The following is a 17,168-nucleotide window of genomic DNA, read 5'->3' as shown; positions in this document are numbered from 1 at the left end:
GACCCCTCTCGCTCTCCAGGCTTCAGGCGGCTATCCGCAAGCCTTCGGAGCGCTGCGGGAACTCCTGCTGCACTCCGAAGGCTTGCGGATAGCTGCCTGAAGCCCCCGGAGCGCAGCGGGTGTTCACGCTGTGCTCCGGGGGCTTCAGGCTTCAGGCGGCCATCCGCAAGCCTTCGGAGCGGTGGGGGGAGCTCTCCCTCTGCACTTCGGAGGCTTTGCATTGCTATCGCAGAAGAAGAAGAAGAAGAAGAAGAAGAAGAAGAAGAAGAAGAAGAAGAAGAAGAAGAAGGGGAGTAGTAGTTTGGATTTGATATCCCGCCTTTCACTCCCCTTCAGGAGTCTCAAAGCGGCTAACATTCTCCTTTCCCTTCCTCCCCCACAACAAACACTCTGTGAGGTGAGTGGGGCTGAGAGACTTCAGAGAAGTGTGACTGGCCCAAGGTCACCCAGCAGCTGCAGGTGGAGGAGCGGAGACGTGAACCCGGTTCCCCAGATTACGAGACTACCGCTCTTAACCACTACACCACACTGCAAGGAGCCTGCATTCGCTCCATAGGATGCACACACATTTCCACTCCATTTTTGGAGGGGGGGGGAGTGCGTCCTATAGAGCGAAAAATACGGTAAACCATGCAATAAAAAGCATTCTTTGAAAGTTAAACAGCATCCATTATAGCCGCTGGGAAGGATGTATTCTGAACTGCCTGCGCAGGCCTGGCAGAATAGAAAAGTTTTAGGCTGGCATTTGAAAGCTGGGGCAGAAGGTGCCAATTGAATCTGCATTGGCAGAGTCTCAGTCGTCATCCTAGGAATTTCAGGAGCCTAAATTGGGTGGTGGGTTGTGGGGGAATTGGACAGGAGTGTCCTGGGGGAAGGGCAGAGGGCAGGACTGGGCAGGATCCTGACCCCGCAGTTGATTTAGCATTTTTTTGGTGGGGGGGGTGCTTAAAATGCCATTCGCTTGACCTCCTGCTCCTCTCTCCCCTTTCCCCGATCCGCCTGGACAGTGTGTGAATTTGAAGGACGGCCCTTCCAGAACGGGGAAACCTTTCGGCCTGCAGGGGGCAGCCCTTGCCTGCAGTGCACGTGCTCAGTGAGTAGGGCAGGGGTGGGGCAGGGAGGGGCTCTGCTCAGAGTGGGGGCGTGCCACTCATGGCACAGCGGGGAGGGAGGGGTTCTTCACCATCCCTTTCTCTCCAGCAGGTCCCTCATTGCTTCCAGATGGCCTGTTTGATTGAACATTCGGTTTCTGGAGAGATTAGACGAAGTTGCCTTTTCCTGACCATTCGTTCTGATTTGCTTGTGGGGAGATTAGACAAAGTTGCCTATTTCCTGACCATTCATTCTGATTTGCTTGTGGGGAAATTAGACGAAGTTCCTTATTTCATGCCCATTCATTCTGATTTGCTTGTGGGGAGTTTAGTTCCTTATTTCATGACCATTCATCTGACCTGCTTGTGGGGAGATTAGATGAAGTTCCTTATTTCATGCCCATTCATTCTGACTCATTTGTGGGGAGATTAGATGAAGTTCCTTATTTCATGACCATTCATTCTGACCTGCTTGTGAGGAGATTAGACGAAGTTCCTTATTTCATGCCCATTCATTCTGACCTGCTTGTGGGGAGATTAGATGAAGTTCCTTATTTCATGCCCATTCATTCTGACTCATTTGTGGGGAGATTAGACGAAGTTCCTTATTTCATGCCCATTCATTCTGACTCATTTGTGGGGAGATTAGACGAAGTTCCTTATTTCATGCCCATTCATTCTGACCTGCTTGTGAGGAGATTAGACGAAGTTCCGTATTTCATGCACATTCATTCTGACTTGCTTGTGGGGAGATTAGAGGGCGTCGCGTCGGAGCATGTCCCACACTTTCCAGTGCATTTCCCTGTCACTTTCCTTATTGCAAACACCCCCTGCTTCTTTGGGGTGGGTGACAACGGGTTCGTTTATTATTTTGATTCTAACATTTACACCCCTCCAAGGAGCTCAGTGTGGCAAATTTATTTGCTTCCTTATTCATTCGCGAAAAGTCTTAACGCTCAGAGCAACTCGCACTGATCTCAAAACGCCCATAAACACAAGCAAATACTTTCTGAGCCAGAGTCTTGCGAGATTCCGCTGACCTCCTTCTTTCTTGTCTACAGGATGGGCACGTCCGGTGCCAGGAGGAGCTGTGCCCACCCACAACTTGCTCCCAGCCTGTCCAAGACCCAGGGCACTGCTGCCCACTCTGCAAAGGTGAGCCTTGAACCCGGGGCCAGCAAAGCTTTGCCCAGGGCCGGATTTCGGTTTGATGAGGCCCTCAGCTCCTGAAGGTCATGGGGCCCTTTCTATGCCCAGCTGTCCTTTGCCAACAACAAATTGTGGCTGTTTTTTGTGTTGAATACAGTGGTACCTCGGGTTACATCCGCATACGCTTCAGGTTACATACGCTTCAGGTTACACACTCTGCTAACCCAGAAATAGTGCTTCAGGTTAAGAACTTTGCTTCAGGATAAGAACAGAAATCGTGCTCCGGCGGCACGGCAGCAGCAGGAGGCCCCATTAGCTAAAGTGGTGCTTCAGGTTAAGAACAGTTTCAGGTTAAGAAGGGACCTCCGGAACGAATTAAGTACTTAACCCGAGGTACCACTGTACTTTGCTTTTGTCAAAGTTCATGCACAATTTCATTCTGGACAGATAGTCCAGTCAGGAATTTAACAATCGCTTTAAACCAATTCTGTGAAAGCAAAATAATATCATCTGTGTATAGGAGGATGGAGGATGCTTAATGCATTGAGTTTGGGGCTGAGGCTGTCCACCTGTTTTAGTGAGGAAGCGAGGTCGTTAAGAAAAAGGTTAAAAAGAGAGGGAGCGAGTACACAGCCCTGCTTTACTCCTCGGTTTATGATGACAGGATCTGTCCTTACATTCCCTGGTGTTGTTCTTATAGGGCAGGTGTTCTTTGTACAGTGGTACCTCTGGATGTGAACGGGATCCGTTCCGGAGTCCCGTTCATGTCCAGAAGCGGACATGATTTCTGTTCTTATCCTGAAGCAAAGTTCTTAACACGAGGTAATATTTCTCGGTTAGTGGAGTCTGTAACCTGAAGCGTATGTAACCTGAGGTACCACTGTAATGGTTTTTGGGAATTCACACAAGAGCTATGCCTGAGTATTTGGTGGGAAACCCATCCAGCAGGTATTCAAATTCAACTACCTGGGAATCGCATTCCATCATGGGCTTCTCTGGTCCTCGCACCGTGCAACGGCGGTGAATGCCAGTAAGATGTCTATGCAGGCCATAATGTGTTTTTTCTTAACAAGAGGTAATTCGCATATCCCTTCTGCCCTTAAGGTCTTCAACGCCAAAATTATAGCTCAGTTGCCCTATGGTATTCCAGTCTGGCTGCCAGGATTTACCCAGGTGGTAGAACGAGTGCAGGCAGTATTCCTCTTCAAGATTTTTACTGTCCCACATTGTGTACCCTATGCAGCCTTGTGTCTAGAGGGAGGTCAACACAAGGTAGAGATTTCTTCTGGCTTGCAGGTTTGGAGACCCCCAGGCATCATCCAGACTGACCCCGCCACCAGTCCTAGGACAACAACTCTCTCTCTCTCCCCCACCAGTGTGTGTCCTGGACAGCGTGGAGTTTGAAGACGGCACCGAGTGGGAACCGGAGGGCGAGCCCTGCACCAGCTGCATCTGCCTCCAGGGGGAGCCGGTGTGCAGCCCCACCCCCTGCCCCCCACTTCCTTGCCAGCATCCAGCCCAGCTGCAAGGTGAGAGCACACCTGGACGGCCCACCTCCAAGTCTCCGCTAGAGGGAGGGGGCAGCTGACACAGACAGATGCACCAAATTCCTTTGTACCGTTCACGTGCCAAATCACCCATTACCAACCTGGTGCCCTCCGGGTCCTTTTCATGATACCGTATTGGCCCAAATATAAGCCCCCCCCCTTCCAACTGTGAGAAGTTAACGTGCGGCTTATATTCGCGACCCGACAAAAATGGGCTTTTACGATATTGCTGTTGAAACAGACATATGGTAAATCAGAACAAAAGGACCTCCAGACACACTGCCCAGACTTGCACCCCGGGAGGTTACTTCAGTCCTGCTAACACAGCGGTCTAACTTCACCTCTGGAGGAGAACTCCATTGTCTCTCGAGACAGATGGGTACCAAACAAGGTTCTTAGCCAGACCAGCACCCAGTAGGTGTTGAATTGTGACTTTCACCCTCTGCCTCCTCTGCAGGGTCCTGCTGCCCATCGTGTCAGCAATGCTCCTACAACCAGCGGCTCTACAGCAACGGGCAAGAGTTCATAGACCCGGACCATCCCTGCCAGAGCTGCCGGTGTCTGGTGAGAGCCAGCAGGGGACTCAGCTACATTAGTCAAAAAACCACTGTATTTTGAATGCGTTATAAACATGTAACACTAGATGGCACTGTAAAGCCCAAAACCTTTCTATGTGATTTTACATTTTACATTACTTTTAATGATTTAATTTATGACTTGCCATATTTTTCACTCCGTAATACGCACCTGGCCATAAGACGCACTTAATTTTTAGAGGAGGAAAGGGGGAAAGTCCTGGTTTTGGGGGGATCAGCTCAAAGTTGTGCAGCTTCTTTTGCAAAGGGGAAAAATCCTGTTTTTATGGGGTTCAGCTCACAGTTCTGCAGCTTCTTTAGGAAAGGAAAGGGAGCCATTTCTACAGTTTCCAGACGGATAATCTAATCAGCCAGTCCCATGTCGCTGGCGAAACAAACGGCCTCCGTCTGCAGAACATTCAACGATGGAGGCCTGGGCAAGGAGCCGGCGATCGACCGCACATTCGCTCCATAAGACGCACAGACATTTCCCCTTACTTTTTAGGAGGAAAAAAGTGCGTCTTACTGAGCGAAAAATACGGAATTTATTCTGGGTTTTTGCCTGTATGTAGATGCAGCTGAACATCGTCCCAGCATGCCCAGAGGCCATTTTCCTGGACATTAGCTGTCTCACAAGCTACATACAGTCATACCTCATGTTACGTCCGCTTCATGTTATGTTCTTTCAGGTTACGTCCCACGGTGACCCGGATGTACCGGAAAGGGTTACTTCCGGGTTTCGCCACTCGTGCATGCGCAGAAGCACAAAATGACGTCATGCACAGAAGCATGTGCCACTGCGGGTTGCGCTCTTTTCATGTTGCGAATGGGCCTCCGGAACGGATCCCATTTGCAACCAGAGGTACCATCGTGATTAAGTGGGCCTCGCCAGTCCTTACCAGTCAGTTGAGCAGCTCAGGTCTTGCAAAGTTTGACCATTCTTCTGCAACCCATCGTGAGCACAAATCGTCAGGAAACCAGAATCCGAAAGATATCTGGAGGGGTCCTGAGTCTGTGCAGTTTAGGCACAGAACGAACATACGCAGAAGCCACAGCTTTGGGGCAGAACCACTTGTGCTGTGTTCTTTGGGAGGAAAAGGGCAGTATACAAATTTAATAGCAATAATAAATAACAATGCCTCCTTCTCTGCTGCAGGATGGCACCGTCCGCTGCTCCCCCACTCCCTGCCCCCCGCTGACTTGTCCGCATCCAGAGAGGAGGCCTGGAATATGCTGTCCAAAGTGCCCCGGTGAGTCACCGAACGGGTAATTCCCATTTCAGCACCTGGAAAGGTGGGAGTTGTAGTTTGTTCAGGATGCTGAGAGACCCCCTGTTCCCAGCACAGTGCTACGGTTCCCAGGATGGATAACCACCCATCCCTCTTCACCGAGAACTCTAAGGACTGTAGCTTTCCAAAAGGAACAGAGGGAGGCTTGTCTCCTTAATAACTCTCGGCACCCAAACTACAGCTCCCGGAATTATCCAGAGGGTAATTGGGCCTGATCCGTCCTGTGGGCCTTAGTTTGCCGACCTCTGGGGTAGATCCACATGTATATACTTTGTAACTAAGTCTGCCTTCAGGGATCCAACTGTGAACTGAATGAGAGTAAACTACTTTTATATAAAATAATTGTTGGGTCTCTGGACCGTAATAAAGCTTGATTGATTGATTGATTGATTGATTGACTGATATAAAATAAAATAAAAAATTCCTTCCAGTAGCACCTTAGAGATCAACTAAGTTTGTTCTTGGTATTTTCCAATATTCCAATATTCCAATATTCCAGTTCTTCGTATAAGCTTTCGTGTGAATGCACTCTTCTTCAGATACACTGAAACAGAAGTCACCAGGCCCTTATATATAGGGAGAGAGTGGGGAGGGATATTAATCAGAAGGGGGGTAGGAATGGGTGATTGGCTGATAGGTATGGGACCTGTAACTCCTTTTATATGCTGTACACAAGATTGTGGCGTGTTTATTCTTTTAAGAGAGATATAAGGGAACTTACCAGGATGGATGGCGGCTAACAGATTGAGGTTGAATCCTGACAAGACAGAAGTACTGTTTTTGGGGGACAGGAGGCGGGCAGGTGTGGAGGACTCCCTGGTCCTGAATGGGGTAACTGTGCCCCTGAAGGACCAGGTGCGCAGCCTGGGAGTCATTTTGGACTCACAGCTGTCCATGGAGGCACAGGTCAAATCTGTGTCCAGGGCAGCTGTTTACTAGCTCCATCTGGTACGTAGGCTGAGACCCTATCTGTCTGCGGACTGCCTCGCCAGAGTGGTGCATGCTCTGGTTATCTCTCGCTTGGACTACTGCAATGCGCTCTACGTGCGGCTAACTTTGAAGGTGACCCGGAAACTACAACTAATCTAGAATACAGCAGCTAGACTGGTGACTGGGAGAGGCCGCCGAGACCACATAACACCGGTCTTGAAAGACCTACATTGGCTCCCAGTACGTTTCCGAGCACAATTCAAAGTGTTGATGCTGACCTTTAAAGCCCTAAACAGCCTCAGTCCAGTATATCTGAAGGAGTGTCTCCATCCCCATCGTTCTGCCCGGACACTGAGGTCCAGCTCCGAGGGCCTTCTGGCGGTTCCCTCGCTGCAAGAAGCCAGGTTACAGGGAACCAGGCAGAGGGCCTTCTCGGTAGTGGCGCCCGCCCTGTGGAACACCCTCCCATCAGATGTCAAAGCGATAAACAACTACCTGACATTCAGAAGACATCTGAAGGCAGCCCTGTTCAGGGAAGTTTTTAATATGTGACATTTTAGTGTATTTTTCATCTTTGTTGGAAGCCGCCCAGAGTGGCTGGGGAAACCCAGCCAGATGGGCGGGGTACAAATAATAAATTATTATTATTATTATTATTATTATTATTATTATTATTATTATTATATAACCTAATAGTAAGAGGCTTACACGAGCCTGCAACCACCTACCCGCCGTGTGTTTAAAAGGGGAATGTGAAACTCTGATAAGTGAAGGAACTTGCTAGCACAAATTAGGAAGGATATTGATAAACAGTATGTCCTCTCCTGCTTCCCTGAACATTCCCACACAGATTGCATTCAGGACAACCGAGTGGTGCTGGACGGAGAAGAGCTGCCAAACCCGCTGAACCCCTGCCAGGCCTGCCTGTGCACCGCTGGAGAACTGCGCTGCAAGGAGCGTCAGTGCCCAGGGGCCCTGTGCGCTCACCCCTTGCCCGGATCCTGCTGCCAGAACAACTGCAACGGTGAGCATCTCCAGCACTGGGCTAGAATGCCACACACACACACACCCATCCCGGGAATCACAGAATTGTACATTTGGAAGGAGACACACACCCCACCAAGGGATCATCTACCCAGGGGTCAGCAAGCGTTTCCAGCAGGGGGCCAGTCCACTGTCCCTCAGACCTTGTGGGGGCCGGACTATATTTTGAGGGGGAAATGAACGAATTCCTATGCCCCACAAATAACCCAGAGATGCATTTTAAATAAAAGGACACATTCTACTCATGTAAAAAGACGCAGATTAATGGACCGTTCGTGGGCCGGACTGAGAAGGCGATTGGGCTGGATCCGGCCCCTGGGCCTTAGTTTGCCTACCCATGATCTAGCCCAAGCCCCTGAAAGGCAGGAATCACACCCAGAAAGTAACGGAATCATGGATTGGAACAGGGCCAATTTTTGGTTTGATGAGGCCCTAAGCTGCTGATGGTAATGGGACCCTTGATATGTCCATCCGTCCTTTGTCCACAACAAATTGTCACTTTTTTGTGTGTTGAATATGTGCTATATGGTAATTGATGGACCTAATAGTTATCTCAAGCCATTTGCACATAACAAGACATGTACAGTGGTGCCTCGCAAGACGAAAAGAATCCGTTTCGCGAGTCTCTTCGTCTAGCGGTTTTTTCATCTTGCGAAGCTACCCCATTAGCGGATTAGCGCTATTAGCGGTTTAGCGGCTATTAAAGGCTTAAGGGATTAGCGGATTAGCTGCTAAAAGGCTATTAGCAGCTTAGTGCATTAGAAAAAGGGGGTGGGGAGCGAAAAAAAATCGCAGGAACTCGCAAGACATTTTCGTCTTGCGAAGCAAGCCCATAGGAAATTCATTCTGCGAAGCACCTCCAAAACGGAAAACCCTTTCGTCTAGCGGGTTTTCTGACTTGCGAGGCATTCGTCTTGCGGGGCACCACTGTATTTTATCAAAGTAATTGCTGAAATGAAATACAATTAAAAAGAAGTATATTAATAGTGAAATAATTATTAACCTCTAACTTAAAATGACTTTTTATTCATAACAAACTTAATAATGCAAATAATGCAAACACATTGGCATTTAGCAATAACAAAAATTCCTTTAGGAACACAATTTACAAAGACCCATAATGTCATCCAGCCATAGGCAAACTTTGGCCCTCCAGATGTTTTGGACTACAATTCCCATCATCCCTAGCTAACAGCACCGGTGGTCAGGGATGATGCCTGACCTGATATGTAGAAACTTGCTATAACATGAAATAATAGGTGTAAATATACAATGCGAACTGCTAATAATTATAAATAGCAGAATGTAGGCACCCTATATATAGAAAGGAGTAAAGCAGTGATATTTTAGGGAGCAGGCAGGGGCCATGACTTACATCATAGGAGCCTACACAACACAAAACACTGTTGCTGTATGTAGCTTTTATTTTATTTGCTTTTTATCTTATATTTTGGAAATGTACATCCAGGTTTTTTCCTTCCTTTAAATTTTTTGGGGGCCCCCAAGAGAGTGTGGCCCTACGCTATAACTTGTTGAGCTTATACGCAAATCCGGCACTGATTTGGAAGGGAACCCTGGGCATCATCTATCCCAACCCCACCTAGATGTCGCCCCTGATCCCCACTTGTTTCCTAGTCTTGCCCCCAGTCAGCTCTGCTCCCCAGACCCACACAGACCCCTTTCTCCAACTAATGGGTCCCACTATTAACCTTTCCCTTCCTGCGCAGGCTGCAACTACGCCGGGAAGGAGTACCCGAACGGGGCGGAGTTCCCCCACCCCACGGACAAGTGCCGGCAGTGCCACTGCATCGTGAGTGCCAGGGTGGCGGGGAAAGGAGGGTGGGGTCTTTCCCCTTTGCAATCACAGAAGGGGCACCCAGGGGTCATCTAGTCCAACTCCCTGCAAAGCGGGAATCCTAGCACTGTAGAATCACAGCACTGTACCAGCGCAACGCTCAGCCAGCTTTTCTTCCCCCCGTCCCGTCTGCAGAATGGGAACGTCCAGTGCCTCTCACGCCGCTGCCCGCCCCTTCTGTGCCCGGAACCGTTCCTGATGCCCGGAGAATGCTGCCCCCGGTGTCCAGGTAAGGAACTGCACCAGCTTCACTTTCCAGGGTCTGCCCGCTTCCCTGGCAATAATAATAATAATAATAATAATAATAATAATAATAATAATAATAATTTATTTATATCCCGCCCTCCCCAGCCGAAGCCAGGCTCAGGGCGGCTAACAACAATAAAACAGTACAACAGTACAACACAACACAACACAACACTCTAAAATCATTCATTATAAAATTAATTCAAATCAAACCAATGGCAACCATTGGGCCAGAGCTCCGCGAAGATTGCCGAAGGAGGGGGTCAGACTGCGCCTTGACCGAAGGCCTGGTGGAGCAGCTCTGTCTTGCAGGCCCTGCGGAAAGATCTCAAGTCCCGCAGGGCCCTAGTCTCGTGACAGAGCCTTCCACCAGATTGGAGCCACAGCCGAAAAAGCCCTGGCTCTAGTTGAGGCCAGCCTAACCTCTCTGTTAGGATGGGCAAGGGGTCCGATCCCCGAAGGGCTTGTTGCTCGCTCACTTATTTCCTAAGCGCGCGCCAACAGAAACTCTCTCAGCAGCTCATGCCGTAAGTACCGTATTTTTCGCTCCATAAGATGCACTTTTTTCCTCCTAAAAAGTAAGAGGAAATGTCTGTGCATCTTATGGGGCGAATGTGTGGTCCCTGGAGCCGAATTGCCCAGGGGTGAAAAGCAGATCATGCTCTTTTTTTAGAAAGAGGGAAGGGGGTGTGGAAACAAAACCGCTGAGCAGCTGATTGGTATAAATAATAAATTATTATTATTATTATTAACTTGACCTGTTCATCTTTCGTATGCCACTCTAAAAGCAAACTCCAAAAGGCCACTGCTTTCCAACTCTCAACGCTTCTTTCTTCCATCTTACAGCTCCCCCAGCTGGCTGCTTCTACCTGGGCGTCCCCTACCAGCACATGGGGCGCTTCTACGACCCGTCGGACAAGTGCCGCGACTGCATCTGCAACAACGGGACCATCACCTGCCAACGCCAGCCCTGTGCGCCGGCCCAGTGCTCCCATCCGCTGCAGCTGGACTGCTGCCGCTCGTGCGACGGTGAGCGGTCGCTTCTGAGCTTATGCATGTGGGAATGTTCAGGGAGGCAGGAGAGGATACATTGTTTATTAACATCCTTCCTAACTTGGGTCAACGCTCAGAGCCTGGCACACACAGAGTACACCTCATTGAGGTTGTCAGGCTACAGGGAGTATCGACAACTGGCCACACATCTGCTGCCAAGCCGGGATCAACGTTCTTATATCGATTTACAAAGCCCTGAGCAACTGGGGTCCAGAATAGCTTGGGGACCAACTGGACCCTGAACTCAATGGCTCAGATCATCTGCAGAGCACTATTGGTCGTTCCTGAGTTAGTGAGGTTTGTTTGACAACAAATCTTTTTCTAGTGGCAGGGAGTTCCACAGGACTCGGCAGACGGCACTGAAGGTTTTGTTCCCCGTTGTTGTCAAACAAACCTCACTAACTCAGGAACGACCAATAGCGCTCTGTGGATGATCTGAGCCTTCGAGCTCAGGGTCCAGTTGGTCCACAAGCTTTGTAAATCAGTATAAGAACCTTGAACCCCCATACTCTCATATGCCCCTTTGTCTTAACCCATCAGCTACCTTCTCCCTCCCCACCGGCTTCCCTTCCAGAACCCAGGAGTTCTAGCTCCCAATCACCCCTCCCCTTTCTTCGTTGACTAGCTCTCCTCTGTGCTCTCTCTTCCCCGGCCGCCCCCAGGTTGCCTTTACCAGGCGAAAGAGCTCCCCAACGGAGAGCAGTTCCCCGACCCCAAGGATCCCTGCAGAGTCTGCTCCTGCTGGGAGGGGAGCGTCACCTGCAAGGCCAAAACCTGCCCGCCATTGGAGTGCCCCTTCCCCGTCTCGGGACCTTGCTGCAAAGTCTGCGAAGGTAAGCACTCTGGATGCATGCCAAAGAGGAAAGATAGATGATAGATCGATATAGATGATAGATAGATGATAGATAGATAGATAGATAGATAGATAGATAGATAGATGATAGATAGACACACACACACACAAACACATACAGTGGTACCTCGGGTTACATGCGCTTCAGGTTACAGACTCCGCTAACCCAGAAATAGCACCTCGGGTTGAGAACTTTGCTTCAGGATGAGAACAGAAATTGCGTGGCAGCAGCAGGAGGCCCTATTAGCTAAAGTGGTGCTTCAGGTTAAGAACAGTTTCAGGTTAAGAACAGACCTCCAGAAGGAATTAAGTACTTAACCCAAGGTACCACTGTATATATATATATATATATATGCTTTCGTAGATTTTCACGGGTACAGGAATGCAGGTTTTGGTGTCCTCGGGTGTCTTCCCGTGTAAAAGTTGGGGTGTCTAGGCGACGTTTCGACGAGGTCTCACTCGTCATCTTCAGGCTGGTGCTTTCGGCTTCTTGTTACTGGAACAGAGCAGGATCTCAGTGTTTGAGTTCCTATAAATACTGTTGAGTATTTATACTTGGTTGAGTATACAGAACGCCATCACCAATCAACCACACCAGACCCAAACCCAGACCCTCTCCACAGATAAATTACAGACACCATCCAGTAGCCAAACCAGGGTGGCACCTCCGGATGCTGCACCCCCCTGCAATCCCTACACAGATCTGGCTGGCACAGGCCACAAAACCACAGCTCGCCCCTATACACGAAGCCAAGCCAGAGCACAACCAAGTGCAGTACAGCCATCTTCTCAGAAAAACTCTTCACAAAGTTCAAGAGTTCAAGACACGAAGGCTTTAGCAACTAATCCACACCTAATGACCCACCTAAGTGGGATTCAGGAAATCACTCAAGAAATCACTCAAGATATCCCTCAAGTAATTAAGGAACAAAAGAAGAAAAGGCACACTAGCCTGGGAACCTCCTCTCTGCCCAGAACATTGGAGGCTATACACCACACCTCCTCAACAGTATTTATAGGAACTCAAACACTGAGATCCTGCTCTGTTCCAGTAACAAGAAGCCGAAAGCACCAGCCTGAAGATGACGAGTGAGACCTCGTCGAAACGTCGCCTAGACACCCCAACTTTTACACGGGAAGACACCCGAGGACACCAAAACCTGCATATATATATATATATATATATATATATATTTGTCGTTTAGTCGTGTCCGACTCTTTGTGACCCCCTGGACCAGAGCACGCCAGCCACTCCTGTCTTCCACTGTCTCCCGCAATTTGGTCAAACTCATGCAGGTAGCTTTGTTGTTGTATAACAACAATTGCTATGGAGCAGTGGTCAGCTCTCACTTCCATACATCACTTCTGGGAAAACTATAGTTAAAGCTCTGGTTTTTCTAGTAGTGATGTGTGGAAGTGAGAGCTGGACCGTAAAGAAGGCTGATCGCCGAAGAATGGATGCTTTTGAATTCTGGTGCTGGAGGAGACTCTTGAGAGTCCCATGGACTGCAAGAAGATCAAACCTCTCCATTCTGAAGGAAATCAGCCCTGAGTTCTCACTGGAAGGACAGATCCTGAAGCTGAGGCTCCAATACTTTGGCCACCTCATGAGAAGAGAAGACTCCCTAGAAAAGACCCTGATGTTGGGAAAGATGGAGGGCACAAGGAGAAGGGGAGGACAGAGGACGAGATGGTTGGACAGTGTTCTCGAAGCTACCAGCATGAGTTTGACCAAACTGTGGGAGGCAGTGGAAGACAGGAGGGCCTGGCGTGCTCTGGTCCAGGGGGTCACGAAGAGTCAGACACGACTAAACGACTAAACAACAGCAGTGGTCATAAAGTTATGTAGCTCCTGCTACTGACTGCATGTTGCATGGATATGACAAATTATTCCCTCTCATCTGCCTGCGTGTGAGCCTGAAATTCACTCCTGCCTTCATTTCTGCCACCCCAGGTTGCACGTACCTCTCCGAAGGCTACCTGAATGGCCAGGAGTTCCAGGACCCCCAGGACGCCTGCGGCCTCTGCACCTGCATGAATGGATTTGTCACCTGTGCCAAAAAGCCCTGCTACAAAGCGGGGTGCACCCACCCAGTCCAGGGGCCCGGCCAGTGCTGCCCCATCTGCCACGGTGAGGTCAGAGTGCCGGGGCGAGAGAGGGGGCTACGGGCAGAAACAGGATTGAAGAAGGAAGAGAAGCGTTCAAATCTGTCTCTGAAAAGCTGGAGAGGCTTTTTGAACATGCTCAGGGGCACTGTTTCCTGCAGAAATCTGACCTCCAGACTAGGGTTACCAGGCGTCCCCGTTTCCCGGGGACAGTCCCCGGATTTGGGAATAAGTCCCCGGACAAATTCCGTCCCCGGATTTCATCTAATGTCCCCGGGAAACGCAGCAGCGGTAGTCTCAGCAGCCCGGAGCAGTTGGCTCTGTCTGGCTTCAGGAGCTGCTTAGAAGTCCCCATATGATGGTGGTGCAGGGGCTCCAAGATGCAGCTTCCGGGCTGCCTCCACCTTCCCTGTCCCCAGCAACTAAATTGTGAAGAGAGGCTTCATGCTGCCGATCAGAGCAGCTTCCCAAATCCTACTTGCGTACAAGCAGGAGCGGGGTGGGGATCTCTCAGTTAGGCAATGGGAAGCCTTGCTTCCCAGCTGAGGGATCCCTGCCCCCTTCTGTTTGCACGCAGGTAGGAATGGGATTGGGACGCGGGTGGTGCTGTGGATTAAATCACAGAGCCTAGGACTTGCCGATCAGAAGGTCGGCAGTTTGAATCCCCGCAACGGGGTGAGCTCCTGTTGTTCTGTCCCTGCTCTGCCAACCTAGCAGTTCGAAAGCATGTCAAAATGCAAGTAGATAAATAGGTACCACTCCGGTGGGAAGGTAAACGGCGTTTCCATGCGCTGCTCTGGTTTGCCAGAAGCGGCTTAGTCCTCCTGGCCACATGACCCGGAAGCTGTACGCCGGCTCCCTCGGCCAATAAAGCGAGATAAGCGCCACAACCCCAGAGTCGTCCACGACTGGACCTAATGGTCAGGGGTACCTTTACCTTTTTTAGGAACGGGGTTGGGGCTGCTCTGCTGAGAATGGAGGCATCGAGCTGCCCGAGCCTCGCTGACAGTCTCGGCCCTCCTTCTCTGCTTTCCATGCCTGACCCACCACGCACCGCTTCCCCACCACTGCTACCACCACCGAAGAACCAACAACTCAGGGGCTGCCCAGGTTCAGGGAGGAAGGCTATAGAAGCCTCGGACGAATGGGAAACGTGGCGGTTGAGGTCAAGGCAGCGGCCGCTCCTCTGCCATCGCTGCAGCATCAACGTCCCGAACGTGTAGTATTTAATTAACCAATTAATTAATTAATTAATTAATTAATGTATCTCTGATTTCATTGAAAAAAAATCTGGTAACCTTACTCCAGATGGAACTTGCAAAAGCAGGGAGTTCATCATCGTTCGCCTTCTTCTCCTGTCTCCTAACAGGCTGCTCCTATAACGGCGTCACCGTTAGCAACGGGCAGAGCTTTGCTGACCCCGGGGACCCTCTCTGCTCCCAGTGTACCTGCAAGGTGAGTTGGTCAGGGGCTGAGGGATGTAAGCAGCTCAAAATCTGGGGCTGGGGACAGGGACACATTCTGTCTCTGGATCGGCCAGCCCCGCCTCGGTTGCAAAAAGAATTGTGGAACAGCAACTCCCCTTTCCACAATATCGCTTCGGGCTTTTCCACAAGACGGGATCATAGAAGCAGGGCCAGATTTTGGTTTGATGAGGCCCTAAGCTCCTGAAGGTCATGGGGCCCTTTATATGTCCAGCTGTCCTTTGTCCACAACAAATTGTCGCTTTTTTCTGTGTTGAATATATGCTAGATGGTAATTGATGGACCTAATAGTTATCTCAAGCCAATTGCACATAACAAAATATGTATTTTATCAAAGTAATCGTTGAACGGAAGTACAATTAAGAAGTATATTAATTGTGAAATACAATTAAGAACAAGTATATTGATAGTGAAATAATTATTAAGCTCTAACTTAAAATGACTTTTTATTCATAACAAACTTAATAATGCAAACACATCGGCATTTGGCAATAGCAAAAGTTCCTTTAGAAACACAATATACAAAGACTCATAATCTAATCCAGCCATAGGCAAACTTTGGCCCTCCAGATGTTTTGGACTTCAATTCCCATCATCCCTAGCTAACCGGACCAGTGGTCAGGGATGATGGGAATTGTAGTCCAATACATCTGGAGGGCCAAAGTTTGCTATGCCTGCCCTAATATATAGAAACTTGCTACAACATGAAATAATAGGTGTAAATATATGATGTAAACTGCTAATAATTACAGTGGTACCTCGGGTTAAGAACTTAATTCATTCTGGGGGTCCGTTCTTAACCTGAAACTGTTCTTAACCTGAAGCACCACTTCAGCTAATGGGGCCTCCCGCTGCCACCGCGCCGCCGGAGCACGATTTCTGTTCTCATCCTGAAGCAAAGTTCATAACCCGAGATACTATTTCTGGGTTAGCAGAGTCTGTAACCTGAAGCGTATGTAACCCGAGGTACCACTGTATAAATAGCAGAATGTAGGCACCATATATATAGAAATGAGCAAGCGCATTGTCTCTGTTTTTTGTGTTGAATATATGCTATATGGTCATTGATGGACCTCATAGGTACCGTATTTTTCGCCCTATAGGACGCACTTTTTCCCCTCCAAAAATGAAGGGGAAATCTGGGTGCGTCCTATGGGGCGAATGCAGGCTTCGCGGACCTCTCCACAAACAGCAGGAGCGCTCCCGCTGCTGGCGGAGAGGTGCCTGCATGCCGAAGCCTGCGCGCGCTGAACTCAGCGCGTCCAGGCTTCGCGGACCTCTCCGCCAGCAGCGGGAGCGCTCCCGCTGCTGGCGGAGAGGTGCCTGCATGCCGAAGCCTGCGCGCGCTGAGCTCAGCGCGTCCAGGCTTCGCGGACCTCTCCGCCAGCAGCGGGAGCCAGCACTGGGCTCCCACAGCTTGCAGAGAGCTGCCTGTTTGGGGGCTGGGGTCGGGGGAAGCTCGGGCTTCCCCAACCCCGCGCCTGGGGGGGAAAATTTTTTTTTCCTTTATTTCCCCCCCAAAAAACTAGGTGCGCCTTATGGGACGGTGCGTCCTATAGGGCGAAAAATACGGTATCTCAAGCCATTTGCACATAACATTCGCAACCGGTCCATGCAGAATGTAGGCGCCCTATATATAGAAAGGAGCAAACCAGGGATATTTTAGGAAGCAGGCGAGCAGGCGGGGCCATGCCTTGCATCATAGGAACCTACACAACGCAAAACACTGTTGCTGTATGTGGGTTTTATTTTATTTGCTGTTTATCTTATATTTTGGAAATGTACCTCCAGGTTTTTTTCCTTTAAATTTTTTGGGGGGCCCCAAGAGAGTGGGTCCCTAAGTTGTAGCTTGTTTAGCTTTTACATAAAACTGGCACAGCTTACAAGGGAACCCCTGCATTGCAGAGGGTTGGACTAGATGACCCACGGGGTCCCTTCGAAATCTA

At 49.6% G+C, this 17,168-nt stretch overlaps 1 protein-coding gene across 1 annotated transcript in view; it reads left to right on the top strand.

The window, feature by feature from the left end:
• Positions 1–17,168, top strand: part of KCP (kielin cysteine rich BMP regulator) — a gene marked incomplete at its 5' end in the record, with an annotated part of 94,269 nt that overhangs the window by 37,875 nt on the left and 39,226 nt on the right. Inside the window, 12 exons of the mRNA XM_083401219.1 lie at positions 1,008–1,093; positions 2,153–2,246; positions 3,617–3,769; positions 4,245–4,351; positions 5,519–5,612; positions 7,432–7,605; positions 9,353–9,435; positions 9,616–9,709; positions 10,573–10,755; positions 11,442–11,612; positions 13,587–13,763; positions 15,108–15,193. Of these exons, the coding sequence (XP_083257345.1) occupies positions 1,008–1,093; positions 2,153–2,246; positions 3,617–3,769; positions 4,245–4,351; positions 5,519–5,612; positions 7,432–7,605; positions 9,353–9,435; positions 9,616–9,709; positions 10,573–10,755; positions 11,442–11,612; positions 13,587–13,763; positions 15,108–15,193 (1,502 nt within the window). The remainder of the gene's footprint in view (positions 1–1,007; positions 1,094–2,152; positions 2,247–3,616; positions 3,770–4,244; positions 4,352–5,518; positions 5,613–7,431; positions 7,606–9,352; positions 9,436–9,615; positions 9,710–10,572; positions 10,756–11,441; positions 11,613–13,586; positions 13,764–15,107; positions 15,194–17,168) is intronic.

The sequence above is a fragment of the Podarcis tiliguerta genome, assembly GCF_965153285.1.
Source record: "Podarcis tiliguerta genome assembly, chromosome: 10".
NCBI lineage: Eukaryota > Metazoa > Chordata > Lepidosauria > Squamata > Lacertidae > Podarcis > Podarcis tiliguerta.
This window is presented reverse-complemented; position numbering and strand designations above follow the sequence as displayed.